At 39.5% G+C, this 18151-nt stretch overlaps 1 protein-coding gene across 1 annotated transcript in view; it reads right to left on the reverse strand.

Annotated features, from left to right (window-relative positions):
• The window catches only part of yeats2 (YEATS domain containing 2), a 30380-nt gene that overhangs the window by 4273 nt on the left and 7956 nt on the right, over nucleotides 1-18151 (reverse strand). Inside the window, exons 8-26 of the mRNA XM_088346569.1 lie at nucleotides 17800-17911; nucleotides 17676-17720; nucleotides 17432-17600; nucleotides 16721-16951; nucleotides 15489-15656; nucleotides 13624-13715; nucleotides 12334-12531; nucleotides 12018-12246; nucleotides 11779-11937; nucleotides 10255-10379; nucleotides 9233-9379; nucleotides 8907-9092; nucleotides 6477-6831; nucleotides 6275-6409; nucleotides 2700-2844; nucleotides 2545-2621; nucleotides 2388-2467; nucleotides 994-1198; nucleotides 614-846 (exon numbers count right to left, since the gene is read on the reverse strand). Coding sequence (XP_088202695.1) covers nucleotides 614-846; nucleotides 994-1198; nucleotides 2388-2467; nucleotides 2545-2621; nucleotides 2700-2844; nucleotides 6275-6409; nucleotides 6477-6831; nucleotides 8907-9092; nucleotides 9233-9379; nucleotides 10255-10379; nucleotides 11779-11937; nucleotides 12018-12246; nucleotides 12334-12531; nucleotides 13624-13715; nucleotides 15489-15656; nucleotides 16721-16951; nucleotides 17432-17600; nucleotides 17676-17720; nucleotides 17800-17911 — 3091 coding nt within the window. The remainder of the gene's footprint in view (nucleotides 1-613; nucleotides 847-993; nucleotides 1199-2387; nucleotides 2468-2544; nucleotides 2622-2699; nucleotides 2845-6274; nucleotides 6410-6476; nucleotides 6832-8906; nucleotides 9093-9232; nucleotides 9380-10254; nucleotides 10380-11778; nucleotides 11938-12017; nucleotides 12247-12333; nucleotides 12532-13623; nucleotides 13716-15488; nucleotides 15657-16720; nucleotides 16952-17431; nucleotides 17601-17675; nucleotides 17721-17799; nucleotides 17912-18151) is intronic.

Here is an 18151-nt window from a genome sequence, read left to right on the forward strand (position 1 = left end):
TGGAAGAAAGGAAGGATTAATAAAGGAAAGAGGTAATGGTGGAAGACAGGAAGAAAGGAAGGAAGCAATGGAGGAAGGAAGGAACGGTAAGTGGGCTAAGGGAAAGAAGGAACCAAAAGTTGAAGGAAGGAAGGAATTAAAAAGGTAAGAGATAATGGTGTAAGACAGGAAGAGAGGAAGGAAGCAATTGAGGAGGGAAGGTACAGTGGGAAGGGCAAAAGGAAAGAAGGAAGCAATGGTGGAACAAAGAAAAGATTAAAAGAGGAAAGGTAATGGTGAAAGACAGAAAGAAAGGAAACAAGCAATGGTAGAAGGAAGGATGGAAGGAAGAAGTCAAGGGTGGGTAAAGTAGAGGAAGAAAGGAATGAATCAATGAATGCATGAATGAAGGAATAGTGGGTAGGTGGTGGATGTAACAAATGAAGGGTAAGTGGGTATGTGGGTGGAGGGAAAGAAGGAACAAAGGAAGAGTGGAAGGAGTAAAAAAAAGTTTGAAGGGTGAAAAAAAAACATGTTTCAAAAACAATGCGATATGATCTTTTTCCCCATATGAACCACCCCTAATTATAGAGGTAGCACATTCGAGCCTCACTCCGTTCATGACTTTCCTAACCTGCTGAGCTGCTTCATTGATGAACTGGGCCGCCAAGCAAGGTCCCAAGTAGAACTTGGGCTCCGTGTCAGTCTCCATCTCCTCCTCCTTGACTTTGAGCTTCGGCGGCGCCGTCACTGTGACAATGTCTATGATCTCGTCGTCCGTCTCCTCAGGCTCAGTCTTCAGCAGGGCTTGCATCTGCTCCAGACGCAGCAACAGCTCGTCGCTGCTGCTCAGCGTAGATGGACACTCTGTAGAGAGATTTTATTGGGTATTCTTTTGGTGCTCGTTGCGAGGAGAAACTCAACCATTCCAACCCTGATTCTCTCAAATGACAGTTCTAAAAATATATTACTCCAAAAAAGGAGAAGGAACAGATACATTCCAGGCACACCCACCAGGTTCACTGTCAATCTGCGTGAGGACGTCCTCGATGGACTCGTCGTCATTCTTGTGTTGAGGTTCAGGGTCAGGAGGGGTGTAGCCCCTCTGCCGACACCAATGAACCACCTCTCTGGTTTTTGGGGGTGTCAGAGCCTGCAGGCGAGGCGTGTGGTCCAACAGGTTCTGGATGGTTCGCTTGACAGCCACTGCTCGCTGAAGCTATGGACAGTATAAGTGAATATTACAGGGATCCTACAGGTAAAGGAAAGTTAAAATCAAGATCTGTTAACAATGTAACCAGTGTTTAAAATATATATATATATATATAATATATATATATATAATATATATATATATATAATATATATATATATATAATATATATATATATAATGTATACGGTTTCAATGTTTTTTTCCTGAAGGACCAGAGCTTTGCAACCCTTTTGTTAGGTACATTAGAATTCCATCTCCCGCCATATGAAAATGTAACCTTGTGTTCCCCGCCAACAGAATGGATTAATGAGGTATCCTGCGGTTCTACTGTAATGATGCACTCTTTAGTCCCTAATTACAAAGTGTGGAAAGTAATACACAATTTCCGGGCTGGCCTTGTCTGATGGCTTTTTTGGAGGCAGAAGGTGCTTAAGCTTTGAATCGATGAAACGATTAGAAAGAGATGAGCTAAGACAGTGTTACACGTCCGAGCAGATGAAAAGACATGAGGCAAGCAGAAAGTTTTTGCTGACTTTAGACGCTTCCCCGCCAAAAATAAATACACTACATAAAAGAGTAGAATTCTGCAATGTGTTATCAGTTCGTTTTGTTCCATTAGTAAGCTCACTATTCAAAAATAACTTATTAAAATATACTCCACATTCCAAGTAAATGGAAATTTTAATAACCATTTTTGATTTTCACCACATTCTAATGTAGTTTGCATTATGATGCAAATTGTGCATAAATACATCAAGAAAGTACGAAATACAATGAACACCTCAAAGTGATATAATCGTCATGATAAACAGACTAATACTAATATATTAATAATGAAAAAATTATGTTTGGATGAGTAGACAACTGCTGTGAACAATGTATGTGAACACTGTAGGTGAACACTGTATGTGAAATAAAAAATATGCGTTATAGCTCGGAGAGGGGGCGTTGTTTTCCTGCGGCTAACCAGTGCGTAACATACACAGTGCAAGGTTCGCGATCATTATATATATATATATATATATATATATATATATTATATATTATATATTATATATATATAAACTAATACAACTTCACGACACCCTGGCGGCTGCCGGGATTTTTGAATAGTGTGGGAAACTGAACTTTACTAGGAAAAGAAATACAGTTTGATAAAATAACCAAAGAAAGAACTGAAAATCGTGATCTACCTCTGATGCCCTGCGTTTTCCAATATTCCAGGAATAATACTGTTCTGTTGAAGAGGCACAAAACTGATGCGAGTCTTCGGCTGAATGGGAAGAGAAAAAGAGCCAAAAAATCAATTTAGCAAGTTGTTCAATCCAGCCGACAGTAAATCTCTCTTACACTTATCTGGCACAATGAGAGGGAACTTCTTCACGACAGCTGTCAGCAGTTGCATCATGGTCTCTATGTACTCCGTGCTAAGAAATAGATAACTTATTAGCACCGATTTTCTCTTCCAATCTGATGCATAGTATACTAGACATTTCTTTGCGTACTTGACGATGTCAGGCATAGAATGATCGGCGCCTTGCTCCTGCTTGACCATAGTAGCAGGAACGTGACCAGATGTGGTGATGGGGCCCGTAACTGGGGGCGACGGACCGGATGTGACAGCTGTGCCAGCGCACGGCTCTGTCTTCACTGTGACGATGGAAAAGAGTGTCATTCACGCAAAGGACATTCTCTGGCCTGGAAACGTTAGTTGGAATATGTTAGTTGAGCGGGTACTAATGTAAATTACACAGTACACAATTGAATTACAGTAAATACCTGCAATATGGCTTACCTAGGTCAATATGTTTTCATTTGGAATAAGGTTTTTCAGCCTGCAATTATCACATCTTCATGAGGATGCTTTTGGCTGAACTCTCACACAATGACTTTCTCTCTTCATTCGTTTCAGAGTATCATGTAACAAACTTGAATTTGATTAGCTATGTGTCCTGGGACTTGCAGTGATGTTGAAAGAGAAGTAAAAACATATTAACCATGAAAATGAATCTCGGGAATATCCAGGAATATGAAGTAGCCACACAAATCACTACTCTTGGCTCGCCCGTAACCATTCAATGATAAGGACATTCATTAATAATGAGACAATTGTAGCAAACAAGTATTTTAAGGGCATGACAATATTAAGAGGACATTTTTAAATCTGTGGGCTACGTCCCTTTCTGCATCCAACCCACTTACTGCATTGAACTATTCAAGTCACAACAAAGGTATATAAAATATTTTTGCGACATTTAGTTATAATATTTCAACATACATCCAACCCATCTAGTGTAAGTCTATCTAACTACTTTATAAATTCTAATGAGTGCGTGTGTGTGTGTGTGTGAGACTTATAGTCTCCAAATCGCTCAACTGATTTTTGTAAAAAATTTACACAATTGTGTTTTAATCCTTTGCGAGTGTCTTTATCTAGGTTTTGTGTAAAGGCAACCCCCAATAAATACCAACAAAATTGATTAACATCTGCGTGTACAAGCGGCTCTGGAGCTGCATGCGGCTCTTTGGCGCTCCCTAGTGGCGTCATTTTGTTTTTCAACAAACCATAGCCCTAACAACTTCGCCTAAGTACAAAGCCCGGTGTTGTGCCCAAATCCGACTCCTGTGCAAATTCCTCCCCCCCTCGCGTGAACGCGCATTCTGCTGCGCTTCCAACAAAAGCGATCGTATTCTACATAAAACGCTTATTAAAACAATAAAGCGAGCTAATTATAACAATTGGGAGATCCTAGTCTATATAACGCGTTTATTTAAACAATAAAGCGCGATCTTATTCTACAAAATGCGTTTGTTAACGCGGATGAAAAAGTCACCAACGTCAATGTACGCTTCCGACAAAAGCGATCGTATTCTATATAATACGCTTTTTAAAAAAAATAAAGCGAGCTAATTATAACAATTGGGAGATCCTAGTCTATATAACGCGTTTATTTAAACAATAAGATCAAACATTCGGTTGTGTCCGGGAACTCTGTTTGACCCTCACAACAATCCTCCCCCCCCCTGCTAACTCCTGAATAAAAACTCCAAATGACCCCAAATTCACTGTGCTGACTTATTGATGCCATAGAAGGTTACTATAGAAGTTACAAGTCTGTATCTCAAACAGGATCTATTTTAGCAGGGGAGTCAGATTTTGGCAGGTAAAATAATAATAATAATAATAATTTCCTTTGTATTGTCATTCTTTGTAACAATGTACACAGAACGAAATGTCGATACACCTGACCCATTGTAGCGAGCCGATGCAGCCGCAGCCAACAGAGGGCGCCGCCATTATACCAATTAGGTATGACTCGGCCGAGGCGCGAACCAGCGACCTCCCAGTCTCAAAGCGGGCACACTACCATCTAGGCTACTGAGCTGGTATGAACCAATCCTGCAAAAAGAAATGTTTTAGCAGGTCAGATTTGTCCCGTTATTCAAATCAGCCTGAAACTACTTTCAGATTAGTTACCTTTCAACATTTTTATTGAGATACAGACTTGTGACTTGTAGAGTAACCTTCTGTGGCATAAATAAGAGTACTTGGGTCATTCTGAGTTTTAATTCACGAGTTAGCAGGGGGGGGGGATTTGGGCAGGCAGAAAAATCTGACTACCCTGCTAAAACAGACTCTGTTGGAGATACAGACTTGTAACTTGTAGAGTAACCTTCTGTGACATCAATATGACAGCACAGTGAATTTGGGGTCATTTGGAGTTTTTATTCAGAACTTAGCAGGGGGGGGAGGATTTGGGCAGGCAAAAAACAACAAAAATGCCTGCCCAAATCCTCCCCCCCCTGCTAAAACAGACTCTGTTAGAGATACAGACTTGTAACTTCTAGAGTAACCTTCTGTGGCATTAATAAGTCAGTACAGTGAATTTGGGGTCATTTGGAGTTTTTATTCAGGAGTTAGCAGAGGGGGAGGATTTGGGCAGGCAGAAAAATCTGACTACCCTGCTAAAACAGACTCTGTTGGAGATACAGACTTGTAACTTGTAGAGTAACCTTCTGTGACATCAATATGACAGCACAGTGAATTTGAAAACTTTCAGACGTTTCTCATAATACTACTATTATTATTATTAATAGTAGTAATAAAAACGAACTAGATTGGTCGAACACCTATTCAGTAACATATCGCAAAGTGGAGGTATTCCTCTGTAGTTGGATCCCAAAACCAAAAAGCATAATAAGGTTTAAAGCGTGTCTTATTTTGCAAACAAGGCAGGGAAGTCCGATTTTAAATGAAAAAAACAACAGCAATTTGTTTACACCGCGGGATCCAATGCAACCAGGGTTTCATTCACAATAAAAAAGACATTACATACGGATATTATAGTAAATCAAATAAATACTGTTGTGTACAATTAGTTGTGATTGCGGAAATCATAGCGTACATTGACGTTGGTGAATCTTTCATCCGCGTTAACAAACGCATTTTGTAGAATACGATCGCACTTTGTTTAAATAAACGCGTTATATAGACTAGGATCTCCAAATTGTTATAATTAGCTCACTTTGTTTTTTTAAAAAGCGTATTATATAGAATACGATCGCTTTTGTCGGAAGCGTACATTGACATTGGTGACTTTTGCATCCACGTTAACAAACGCAATTTGAAGAATACGATCGCGCTTTATTGTTTAAATAAACGCGTTATATAGACTAGGATCTCCCAATTGTTATAATTAGCTCGCTTTATTTTTTTTTTAAAAGCGTATTATATAGAATACGATCGCTTTTGTCGGAAGCGTACATTGACGTTGGTGACTTTTTCATCCGCGTTAACAAACGCATTATATAGACTAGGATCTCCCAATTGTTATAATTAGCTCGCTTTATTGTTTTAATAAGCGTTTTATATAGAATACGATCGCTTTTGTTGGAAGCGCAGCAGAATGCGCGTTCACGCGAGGGGGGGAGGAATTTGCACAGAAGTCGGATTTGGGCACAACACCGGCAACACCTCATGATCCTCCCCTCAAAATTGGATTCATGTCGTATCCCAAGTTGTACTTTCATTATTTTTTATAAACCATGTTTTCTCTCCTCCTTACAGATGGCTTCTTACCTTTTCCAAGAGGCATGTGTATGTACTGCATTGCACCTGACCCACTGGTTCCACCCAATTGCTTCAATTGGTTGGTCGGAATACTCAACATAGTCTGCTGTGGGTTAGAACTTCCAGGGTGGGTATTCAGCATTCCTGTGTTTGCATGAAGATATATTATTAGAGCAATACGCCCATAGTGAATCACATCATTTCAGTTGACCTGATACGGTCGAAGTGTTTTTTCCTCCTCCCATCGCTATCCCACTGACAAGTGACGCTGCTGTGACCAGGGACGAGCTGCTGCATACAGGCACGATGGAACCCGTACCCTTGGCTGTAGTGACAAGAGGCAAGTTGGCAATTCCCTTAGTGGAACTTGCCGCAGCAACAGTTGAACCAGCAGCACTTTTGGCCACTGCCGCAGAGTTCGCGGCACCTTTAACCAAGGTAGCCATGGCGGACTTTGATAAAGCAGTGCCACCTGCGGCACTTTTAGCCGCACTGATCACTGCGGCTTGATTTGCCGCCATCAGGGGAGAGTTGTACTGGGATCCAGACTTGCCACTTTCGGAAGCCTGTGGGAAGTATGTAGTTCATTAGTACATCACTAACAGTCCTAAAACCCAAACGTAAATGCTGCACCAAATTTTTACAAAAAATGTTCTGCCGAAAATGACTAAATGTGGATTTTTTTTTGTTTCTACCAAAATAAATACCGAAAAAGGCTTCGGAAATTAAACATGTTATGATGACGTCACGATTAAGCTGAGGCAAGCCGTGCGAGTTTCTGCACAAGATGGCTGCTTGATTTTCATTTGGCACATGATAAGGAAGTTGATGGAGGACGATCTCAAATTGGGAGCTCTGCCAGGTTTTTACAAACAAGACATTTTTTCGAAGGTTCATCTGTCCATCTGCCTTCATCTTTTCCTTAAGCAAGACAGATTTTGGCTGCTGTTTACATGCCAGTACTCCAGAGCAAACCATATCCAACTAAGCAGTTTTTATGGGTAAACACCTACTTTGCGTGTGACATTCAAACCTTTCGTCCCTGAAATTTATTTGCTGGAGCAGAGGATAATATCCATTTTTATTCACATTATTTTACTATGATGAATATGCAGGTATGACAGTTTGTTTGGTTAGACTGTCCCTACTTCCGCACTATTGTCATCATGATCATTAGTTCAGGTCTGCCATTTAATAGTCACCATTCACTGTCCTGACGATAAATGGAGATAGATAGTTTAAGTGTAGCAGATTTGGGCTTTTAATTTTTCCATCATAACCAGTCATTTCACACAAAGTACAATGAACTTGCATTAGTGTTATTTGCATTTTTAGATCTGTCATCAGATTGACTTCATCTGTTGCCCTACAGGAATTTCTTTTTAACCACTCTAAGTTCTTTTTTTAAATTAAAAGTAGTTTAAATCAGAAGCTAGAAATATGCAAGTCAGTTATTTATCATCTCATATTATGCTTTTAAAGCCGGTCAATGCACGTTTCAGGTTTGCTTCCCAAATTTTAATTTTGGTGAATCCCTTGTGTAAAAGAGTAATGATAATTTCTCTCAGTTTGTTGCTATTTGTCCATTTGGGTTTACTTTTATCACATGTAGAATATACAGTGGGACCTCGCTACTTCGCGGTTCGACGTTCGCGGGTTCAGAGCTTCGCGGGCCTAAAAAATAATCATAATTAAATAAAATATATATATTTTTTTTTTTGCGGGGGGGGGGGGGGGGGGTTAAGCATTTTTGAGGGGGCGTCGCTACTTCGTGGTTCCACGTTCGCGGGTTCAGAGCTTCGCAGGTCTAAATAATAATGATAAAATAATTTAAAAAGAATAATAATAATCATAATTTATTTTTTTTAAGCATTTTTGAAGGGGCGTCGCTACTTCGCAGATTTTTACTTTTCGCGGGTGGTTTTGGTCCCCATTAACCGGGTCTAAAAAATATTTTAAAAAATAAATAAATAAATAAATAAATATATATATATATATATATATATATATATATATATATTTTTTTTTTTTTTTTTTTTTAAAGGGGCGCCGCTACTTCGCGGATTTTCACTTTTCGCAGGTGGTTTTGGTCCCCGTTAACCGCGGTCCCACTGAATGTATACATATATAATAATTTTTTGAAAATATTCCAGATATGTTGAATAGTAGAACAATGTTTGGGGATCCATACCAAGTTGTCTTGTTACTTTCACTCTGGGAATCTTTGAAAAAGATCTACTCTGATGACTTATTTGTCTGTTCTTTTCTATGTAATTCTTGCTGTTGTGCATCTCAGTGAGGGAACTTTGCAGATCATTGGTTTGATGGAATCCACAGGGACAAAGCAATTTCAGAGTCCAGAACATTAAATTGACTGTGCCAAAAAGAATACATCGCTGACTGACTCTGTGTGTTCCTTTGTGTATAAATCATTGGGGCTAGTATTTGCCTTGGATTTTAAATAAACTTTTACCAATTCCTCTTAAATTGCCACAAGCTATGCACAATGACTTTTTTGGGACCTAGAGTAATTAAAAGGCTAAGTCTTTTTTTCCCTAACCTTTTTTTGTAAGCCTGCTACTTTATATAATATAACATCGACTGAACAAGCTTCTTGCAAAGGCAAGTAGAAAAAAAAAACCTGCGGCTGCTGGTTGCTGGGTGCCACAGAGCTGACCGAGCTGGGGGTGGAGCTTGTGGATGTGATGACTCCACCGGTCATTCTCAATGTAGTCATACCGGGCTTGGACAAGTGGCCTGCCGCTGTCACAGTCTTCACAGAGCCCTCCGATAACTTGACTTGAGCCCCCTGGGAGCCTCCAACCATCTGATGTCAAAACACAGACATTTAATGTGTTTCCCCACAGTAACATTTTCCCTGTGTCTTCTTCCATTGTTTGGCAGCACTGAGAATGTTTCCTGCATTGATCCTTTTTTGTTTGATGCATCACTTCATACGTTTTCTACCTGCGCCAAGATAGCAGCCTTCTGTCCAGCTGTGACCCTGATGGCCTGCTGAGAAGTGGTCGAGGAAGATGACGAAGCATGAGCTGCCGCACCGGAACTCCCCTGCTTCCCTGAGCCCTGTGATGGTTGGCCCACAAGAAATGTGCCCTAAAAATAGCCACAGGAGGGAGAACCACAGCAATATTTGTATCAAGTCTATTGACAGAGCGAATAGCAGTGAAATGTGCATTTGATGGCTCAATGCAAAGCTAACATCGCTCTAAAAGTGGTCACTAGATCAGTGCTACTTCAAAGGTTTAGAAAGAATCCTTCTGTAGACTGGAATAAAACATCTGAGAGGATGGAAATGAATGATGCATGTCCTGCAGCTGTACAAAGAGCACATTCCTACCTAAGATGTGTGAAAGGTGGCTGATAAGATACAAGTAGAACACAGTAGGACACCAGGATACAGCAACTCTGCCTTTTGACGTTTTCACTTAATATTGTGAAATGGGATGTTTTTTAGGTATTTTTACCCACTATATGACATCAACAGCGAAATCTTTTGCATGCAAGGGGCATGGCCATAACCAATTGACAATCACGAGTATTATCAAAATAAGGAGGCAACTAAAGCAAGGACATCTTCTAAGGCTATGACAATACTTGCAAGTGGAAGTTTTAAAATCTATTTCATTTTTAATCCACCTGCAAATCCACTGGCCCAGCTCAGGTCACGTCACACCAAAGGGAAATAAAATGTCATTTTTCCTTTACATGTATATTCATTTATAGTGTTATTTAATAAGATGCATGTGTATTACAAATAATTAGTACTTACTATGAACTATTTTGTATTTTTAATGTTATCTTTGGTACCAGGGATTCAAAGCGTCCTAGCTACACATCAAAATGTTTTTTTTTGCTCCCGTACAGCAATTTTACCTTGCAATCAAGCCCCTCATAACAGATAATTGTTGTTTCACAGATCTTTACAGTATCTCTACAGTATTTCAAGTCTGTGTTACAATCATACCCACCTGGGGGGTCTGTTTAAGGATGTATGAAGTGTAGGAAAGGTTGGAGGGCAAACTGCTGGACGAAGAGGCGGAGGAAGTCTGAGTGCCTCCCGTGCCTGAAGAAGAACCACTCTGAGATTGCTGACCTTTAAAGGATAATAGATAAACAAAAACAAAACCCATCAAGGGCTGTCACACTCGATTCTTCCACCTTTTGAGTCAATTCATATCAATTTCAAGGCTATTTATTTAGACGGTTAAGCCTCCAGCTTGAATTGAGAGACGGATGACCACATTTGACTCACAGGGTAAAAAAGAAAAAAAGAATATGGAATTGTTACCATAATACCCTCTAGAGGTTGTAGTCATTATTATAATTTAATAATCTCAGCTGACAGTGATTCATTAAATTCAAGAGAAGGCATGCAGGAAGTAAGGGTAAAATGCTTTTGGCCAGGAAGCTAATCTTTATTGCCGATAGTAGTCTTCCTTTGATAATTGTGTCTTTTCTTAAGCAAGCATCACCTGTTTTGTATTACTGTAAATTCCGGACTATATAACGCACCTGATTATAAGGCGCAACTGATTATAAGATGCACCTAGAACATTTTTACATGTCTATCTCAAGGGTAAAACATTTTGACTAACATAAGCCACACCTGACTATAAGACGCATGTGCCCGGGGCGGCAGTGGCTCAGGAGGTAGAGCGCTCGTCTTGGGATCAAGGGATCCCAGTTCGAATCCCGGCTTGTCCGTGTTACATGTCGAAGTGTCCTTGGGTAAGACACTGAACCCCTAATACCCCCAATAAGCAGGTTAGCGCCTTACATGGCTGCAAGGCCGCTATTGGGAAATGTGGAGCACATTGTAAAGCGCTTTGGGAAGTCATTGACTTGAAAAGCGCTATATAAATGCAGATCATTTCATTTCATTTCAAAATGAAACATCACGATCCGTCTGAAACTAGATAACCGAAAACTCTAAGGCCGGCAAAACTCACCATTACGTCCCCCGGCCGTCTTAAACTTCTTTAGATTTCCGCAAAAATGGCTTCGTTACTTCCAGGACAATCCATAGAATCCAACCATGTAAAATATTTACTCCAGAAAAAACGATAATGCTGACAGATAAATATATATCCGCCTAAATAATGTCTGCTTCATTGGACGTTGCTTCTTGTCATCTGTTCGTTCCGCCAAATTATTTTCGTTTACAAATAAGCAGACTCGTAAAATTATTCCCAACATGGTAGTAAGCCCTCGCGCTTTCGAATGAGACGTTTTCCATGATGAGGATCTGTTTATGCCAATTTCATTTATGCATAAAGCGCGAAGTTACATTAAGTTACATATTCCACCTGTCTCACTGTTACTGCTTGTGCGCCTCTGGCGTTAGAAAAAAAAATGCATGGATAAGCCGCATCATTACATAAGCCACAGGGTTAAAAGTTTGTGACAAGAGTGCTTAATTTACAGTATTTCTATCTTCATATTGTAAATGTTTCCATTCAAGTGAAGTGAAAATAGGACAAAAGCTGCCTAACCTGCATTGGAGGCTCGGAGAATGGCTCCCTGTGGGATGAGAAGCAACTTGCCCTTCCCTGAGGGGTTCTTACTGTTGGTTGTCAGGTAGAGCTTTGTACCCGGAGGCAAATTGGCAAGATTAGCCAGGTTGTTTGCAGGCAGTTGAAGAGTAGCCATTACTACACACAAAGCACACAAAAAGGCGATCCACACACTGACTAACTAAGAGGATCATTTTTACAATTTTTTCAGTTCAGACCTCCAGTTTTGCCGCTTGAACCCCCGCCTGCTTTGACTGTTGCCTGCTGACATGAGACACCACTGGCTCCACTTACGATGGCCTTTGCTACCCCCTGAGCCAAAACCTGCTTGCCACCAACCACCTTGGAAACAGAGGGGTTGCCCTTGGCGACCAGAATCTGCCCACTGCTGATGGCCACTTGCTTCACTGCAGACTGAAGTGTTGCACTCACTGGATTACCTAACATCTGGTAAAAGGAAATGTTCCAAATAAGCGATGCGTCTGTAACGTTTTCTGAATAATTAAATTTTAGGCTATTGTCAGACACACTGACCTTGTTTGTTGCAGCTCCTGAACCACAGCCAGACTGTTTCTGAGTCGACATGGAGATCATGTGTCCTCCTTTGACTGAAACAAATTGATGTGACGCCGCGGCAGCTGGTTGCTGCTGGTTTGAGACTGTCGAAGCCATCTGCTGTTGCTGCTGTTGTTGATGTAATGAGACTTCTCCTGGTTCTTGCTTAATGATGACCTGTAAAAATAACACATGCAAGAAACAATTGAGTCCATCTATTATACACATTGCAATTTTCAGATGTTTTATTAATACAGTAGACCTTGGGGAAATAGGGTCACCACCTTCAGATGTTTTCAGTTTACCATGTGGAATAAGATGATTTTTGGCCCCTCATTAGGACATTTTCCCCACTGTACGACATGAACAAAACATTTTGATCGTGCCCAAATACTTAAATGTTCTAAATTTTGCAGTGTTTCTGTGTGTGAGTGTGGGCATTATATCTATCAGATTATTCTTTGCTATATTTAGCCAATAGTGTGTCAGCATCTTCACGATGCTGACACGCTATTGGCTGAATGAACTCCCTCTCGTATTGTCTTTCCCTCTCTTCATTTAGATTAGAATCTTGTGTGATATGCAAGGATTTTGCGAGCCGGCGACACTATACAGTGTTTGTTGGACTCCATTTATTAGTAACGGGTTCCGAGCAAAAACATGATAGCATACAAAACAGCTTGCAATTATCAAAAAACACAAAGTGGGCATCCGATTTGCCACCCTTGATAAGTTGCATGGCTGAACCCAATCTACACTCCGGACTATTAAAAGGCGATTAGAGAAGGAAATCTAAGGGCATGACAATCTTCCCAAGTGGAAGTTTTCAGTTTAATCTGGTGTGTCTTCGCCGCTATGCATGTATCCACCATTCCCATTCCACCAGCGACCAGTCAAGTCGCACCAATAGTTAATAACATTTTATTTTTCGTTTATATAGATGTCTTATGTTTAATACACACATGTATTACAAATATGTTACCCTTATGATGTACTATTTAGTTATTTTAATGTTTTTAGCTATGCATTACTATAGTCTTTTATCCCCTGCCATGCGGAAATTTCGCTTTACGAAATGTCTACTGTATTTGAGACATGCTAAACTAGGATCTTGCTTTTGGAAGATAAAGCAAGATATGGCGATAATGTAAAAATCCAGTGTACATAAAAAGTGAACCCTGTTTTAGTGAGAGATATGTTCCAGACTCCTGTGGTTAAACTAAAAGGAGATTGGCATGACAATTTTGAAGAAATGAATATTCAACTCACTTTCATTCGAGAAGAGAGGAATGTGCCTGTATGAACTTTGGGCGCTGGAGAGCGTGTTCCATGAGCACCTGATTGTTTGGCCGAGGGGCTTCCTACGGAGAAATTACCTCTTAACTAAAGCAGAGATGACAGATAACAATCTGGAATTATAGCCAACAGTGTTGTAATGAGTGTCACATTATTGCATACAGGTAAAGAACTCTCTCAAAAAACATCTCGCTCACAGCATTTAGGTCTAATTCACACAGATGTCTATCTCAAGTTGCGTGTGAGGTTGATGTAACTTGGGGCCCTATAAGCACACATCTTGTCAAAAGTTGGGCAGTACAGTAGACCCCAGCGATACGCCGATCCAACCATACGACATTACGGTGTGGAACAAGATGGTTTTAACATCTTTCAGAATTTTTACAAAATTCAATCTATGTTGTGTTTGTGGGTATGCATGTACAAGTAACCTGCTATTGGTGGACATAGTATGACATGCTGGTCTGCAATTAAATTTCGTCAAGGCATTATGAAGATGCCGTAATGCTATTGGAGGTTCAGGTAAGAATTTTGTGTACTTTGTAGAGAATTAGTCTGATACACTACTGTATTGTTTTGTGCTGTATATATTTAGTATGTGTCCAAGACATGCAGTGATGATATAGGGAGGAGCAAAAACATAATAACCATTGAAGCAAAGCTTGCCATTATCAAAAAAATACGATAAAGACCCACCCATCATTATTCCCGCTAATTAATATGGCCATTAGCGATTGACAATCGGGATAATTATTAAGAAAAAGGAGATCATTAAAAGGAAATAAGTCTTCTAAAGACATGACAATTCTCACAAGTTTTAAAATATGTTTTAATTTTAATCCGCTTTCTCTTCCCTTTATGCAAAAATCCACTATTGTGTTGTACCACTTCGAGTCATATCAGAACAAAGGTAAATAAAACGCAATTTATTCCTTCCACTTATTGATAATGTTATTTCATCATACAAACCTATATTACATTTAAGGCATACCTAATATATCAGGGTTCCTACAGCTTAAGGCAATTTAAATTTAAGACTTTTCAATGCCCTTTGTTGACATAGGTCGGCTCTGAAAGGCCAGACTGACACCAAATTTCGTTTTGATAGTTCTGCTATTGTGGTCACGCAGTGATGTCACAAAAGTAAATCTGTGAATTATCAACAAATACAATTTAAAAGTGATACTAAATATTATAAGTTCAAACAAATATAAATCTTATTAATAGGTTCGCATTTTTATTACTTTAAAAAATTGAATTTAAGACATTGTTTTGCCAATCAAGGCCTTAATTTTTAGAATAATAAGGTCAATGCCCTTTAAGACTTTTCAAGGATCCACGGGTACCCTGCATATACTATTTTGTAACAAATGTTCATATGTATAGACAATTTTGATGTCTTTACCACAGGTACCAGGGGGTATTCAGCACATTAGCTGATAACCATACGGTTCTCTGACCTGCCATATGCCAATTTCTCCTTGCGATCCCCACTTTAAAACGGATTAATGTTGTATCCTAAGGGTCTACTGTACCGGTTATTATTTCCAATTTACACAATCCTCCTGCTATGATCATAAAACAATCTTTGTCACCATGGAAACCCCACATTCAGAATCTCTCCTATTGCCTTGTCACACACAAAAAATACAACTGTGTACGTGCCGTCTAAATTTGTAGCATTTGAAAAGGAGAAAATGAACAAACATGGAAAGAAAGCTATCATATTCGAGTTTCAAACTCAAATAAGACACAGCAATTACTTTTACTTTGTGTGGGTGGACCAGTCACCATTTCCGAAGGTTGACTTAACAGCGATTCGGAAGTAAAGTGCATACCTGCGGGGGTGGCCGACGCAGAGGCCACGCCAGTCACTTGGCCTGGTTTATCTACAATGACATAAGGGTTGTTGAGTACTGCTGAAGAACTCTGTTTGCTGTGGACAGGGGTTGAGGAGGTGGGCGTACGAGGCAGCGGTGATTGGCTTGGTGTAGAGATTGGGGAACCTGTGTTAGCCAGAAAGTGCATGGAAAGAGATGTTCAGATATGTTGTAAGTTTTTAATAATGTGTTATAAACTCATTCACTGCAAAAAATGTATCTTTGTTTTGTCGTAAATGGCAGTCTGAGAAGTCTGTCCGATTACTTTACAACTTCTGTAATGATATTCATTTTAACTTAAAAAACTTAACAAACTTCCGCACTATAAGGCACAACAGAGAGTAATGGCCACATCACAAAAATAATGTGGCCCACTTTACCCAGTGTTTACTACAGTTTACTGCCATCTGCCATAGTGTTGTCTGTCACGTGGTTAGGTCACATGTGTGCAAAGAGACAGAAATGTATGTTTTCTCCATTCTTTAACATTCGTTTCTGGCACCGTGAGTAAGAATAGTGTTATACAAGAAAATCGAAGGCCTTAAATGAAATAAAAATATAGAAATATGTGTAAGTTGAAGCAGTATATTGCTTTGAAATCCGTTTTACTACCCATTCTTATTTAGATTTTGTAATAATTGTTTATATTATAATGGGGATATCTTATGAAATGTAACGTAGTAGCAGTGATATTTTTACAGTTGTGTGAGCAAATCAAGTGCTAACAATTTGTTTATTTTAACATTTGAGTAAATGCAGCTTTACGTTTGACCAAACTCACCATAGACATAACAAACAAACAAAGTGGGAGCTATGAATTAAAAGATGATTGCGTTCATCGCATTACTGCTTTGAAAAAGGAAGAAATAAAAACTAAAATTATTAGAGTGAACGTGCAATATCATTAGATCAAACAACTAGGCTGGGCTTACTAAAGCTGAAAATACTGCACAATATTGTCTTTAACATGACGTCAGCTCTTTTACAACTTAACTGATATCTAGTGGCAGGAAGGAGCATTGGGATTGAATATATTCAAAGAATCATAACTTTTGATACAAAATGAGCTACAAACTGGCTTTTTTTTTACATTCTCAGAAGTTTACAGTGGGCCATAGGTTTGACATACCTGCTATAGACACTCCAACCCAGTGAGCAAAAGAACAAAAACAACAACTAGGGAAGTGTACCTGAGACAATTTTGCAACTCATTGTGATGGGCTGGAACGATTTCCCAGGAGACTGGGCGGGACTGGGGGGCTGTCCCTGGGGGACAATTTTGCAGCTTGCTGTGATGGGCTGGAAGGCGGAGTTGCCGTGGCAATCCAGAGTGAATCTTTCGCTAGTTTTCGATCGTGTCGGCGTACGTTCGCCCGCAGCGAGGGCCGCTGCTGGTCGACCTGTCTCTGCTTTGACTGACACTGGGACAAAGTTAAAGAATATTGTGTATTATTAAGGATTTTAGTTAGTAAATGTTAATACAGTATTCGCAAAACTTTGGAACCCGCTTATATAAATCAGGGACATTTCTACTTTATTTCATGACTTCTTCAAAAAAGTAAATGAGCTAATCAATAGTAAAAGTAACTAGTAAGTAACGTAAGTACGTAAGTAGTAACGTAAGTAACGTAAGTAGTCATTAAAACGGCGAAAAAAGTAATTAGTTAGATTATCCTATTACTGAAAAAATAAGTCAATTGCCTAATAGCGTTGTTTAAAACAGCAAAATTCCCAACACTGTCCATATATAGTGTACATTGATGCTTTTGGCACCACTTGTGAACACATGGAGTGCACCAATGAGGCACACTTTTATGCCAAGAGCAAACAAGCATTCTTTGCCTATTTTGGTGAGGGACAATAATCAAATCCTCCTTTACTGAATACTGAAAAAAATGTACCTTTGTCAAAAGTGGAATTATGCGATATGGGCGAACTAGAACGTCCGCAAGGCTGAGAGCTTGAGGTTCCCGTCATTGGACTGTTGGCTCTGTGGGAAACCTTGGATGAAGATGGCAGCAAGAGATATTCCTCACCAAGGGAATTCCTTTGGAGCTCTACATCCACAACCTTCAACAAAAATATAAAATGAAAAGTTACTTAAGTAAACAACACAAAATAAATACATTAAAATTGGTGTCTCACCGTTTCCGCCCCAAGTGTTTGAAGCCCAGTGTACGTTCTATCAAGCTGCAAGAAAACAATACATCAAAATGATCCCAATGAAGATTAATTATCATTTGTCAATCCTAATAGGATAAAAGCATACCTTCAACGGATGAATTATGTCAATGCGTTTATTGCGATGGTCTTTGAAGTGAATCTGGATCCTAACTGGAAACTCACCCCACCCTCGACGGGTTAAATGAAAAGGAGGCTCACTAAGAATAGACACAAAAACAAAACATTTTAAAATGTTCACAGAAAAAAAAGGTGCTTCACCAGCTAATCCCCCCGCAAAAAAATATTTAAAAACAGCCCTTTTATCCTTTCCTCGAAATAAATAATTTAGTCTGCTCTTGAAGTTCTCCCTCAACTATTTTGGCAACAAATGAAATATTCACAAAAAGACTTGTTGACCTTGTGACCCTAACACAAGTCACTTGACCAAAAGGTGCTCA

The sequence above is a fragment of the Urocampus carinirostris genome, chromosome 1 (assembly GCF_059441175.1).
Source record: "Urocampus carinirostris isolate Australia breed hairy pipefish chromosome 1, RoL_Ucar_1.0, whole genome shotgun sequence".
NCBI lineage: Eukaryota > Metazoa > Chordata > Actinopteri > Syngnathiformes > Syngnathidae > Urocampus > Urocampus carinirostris.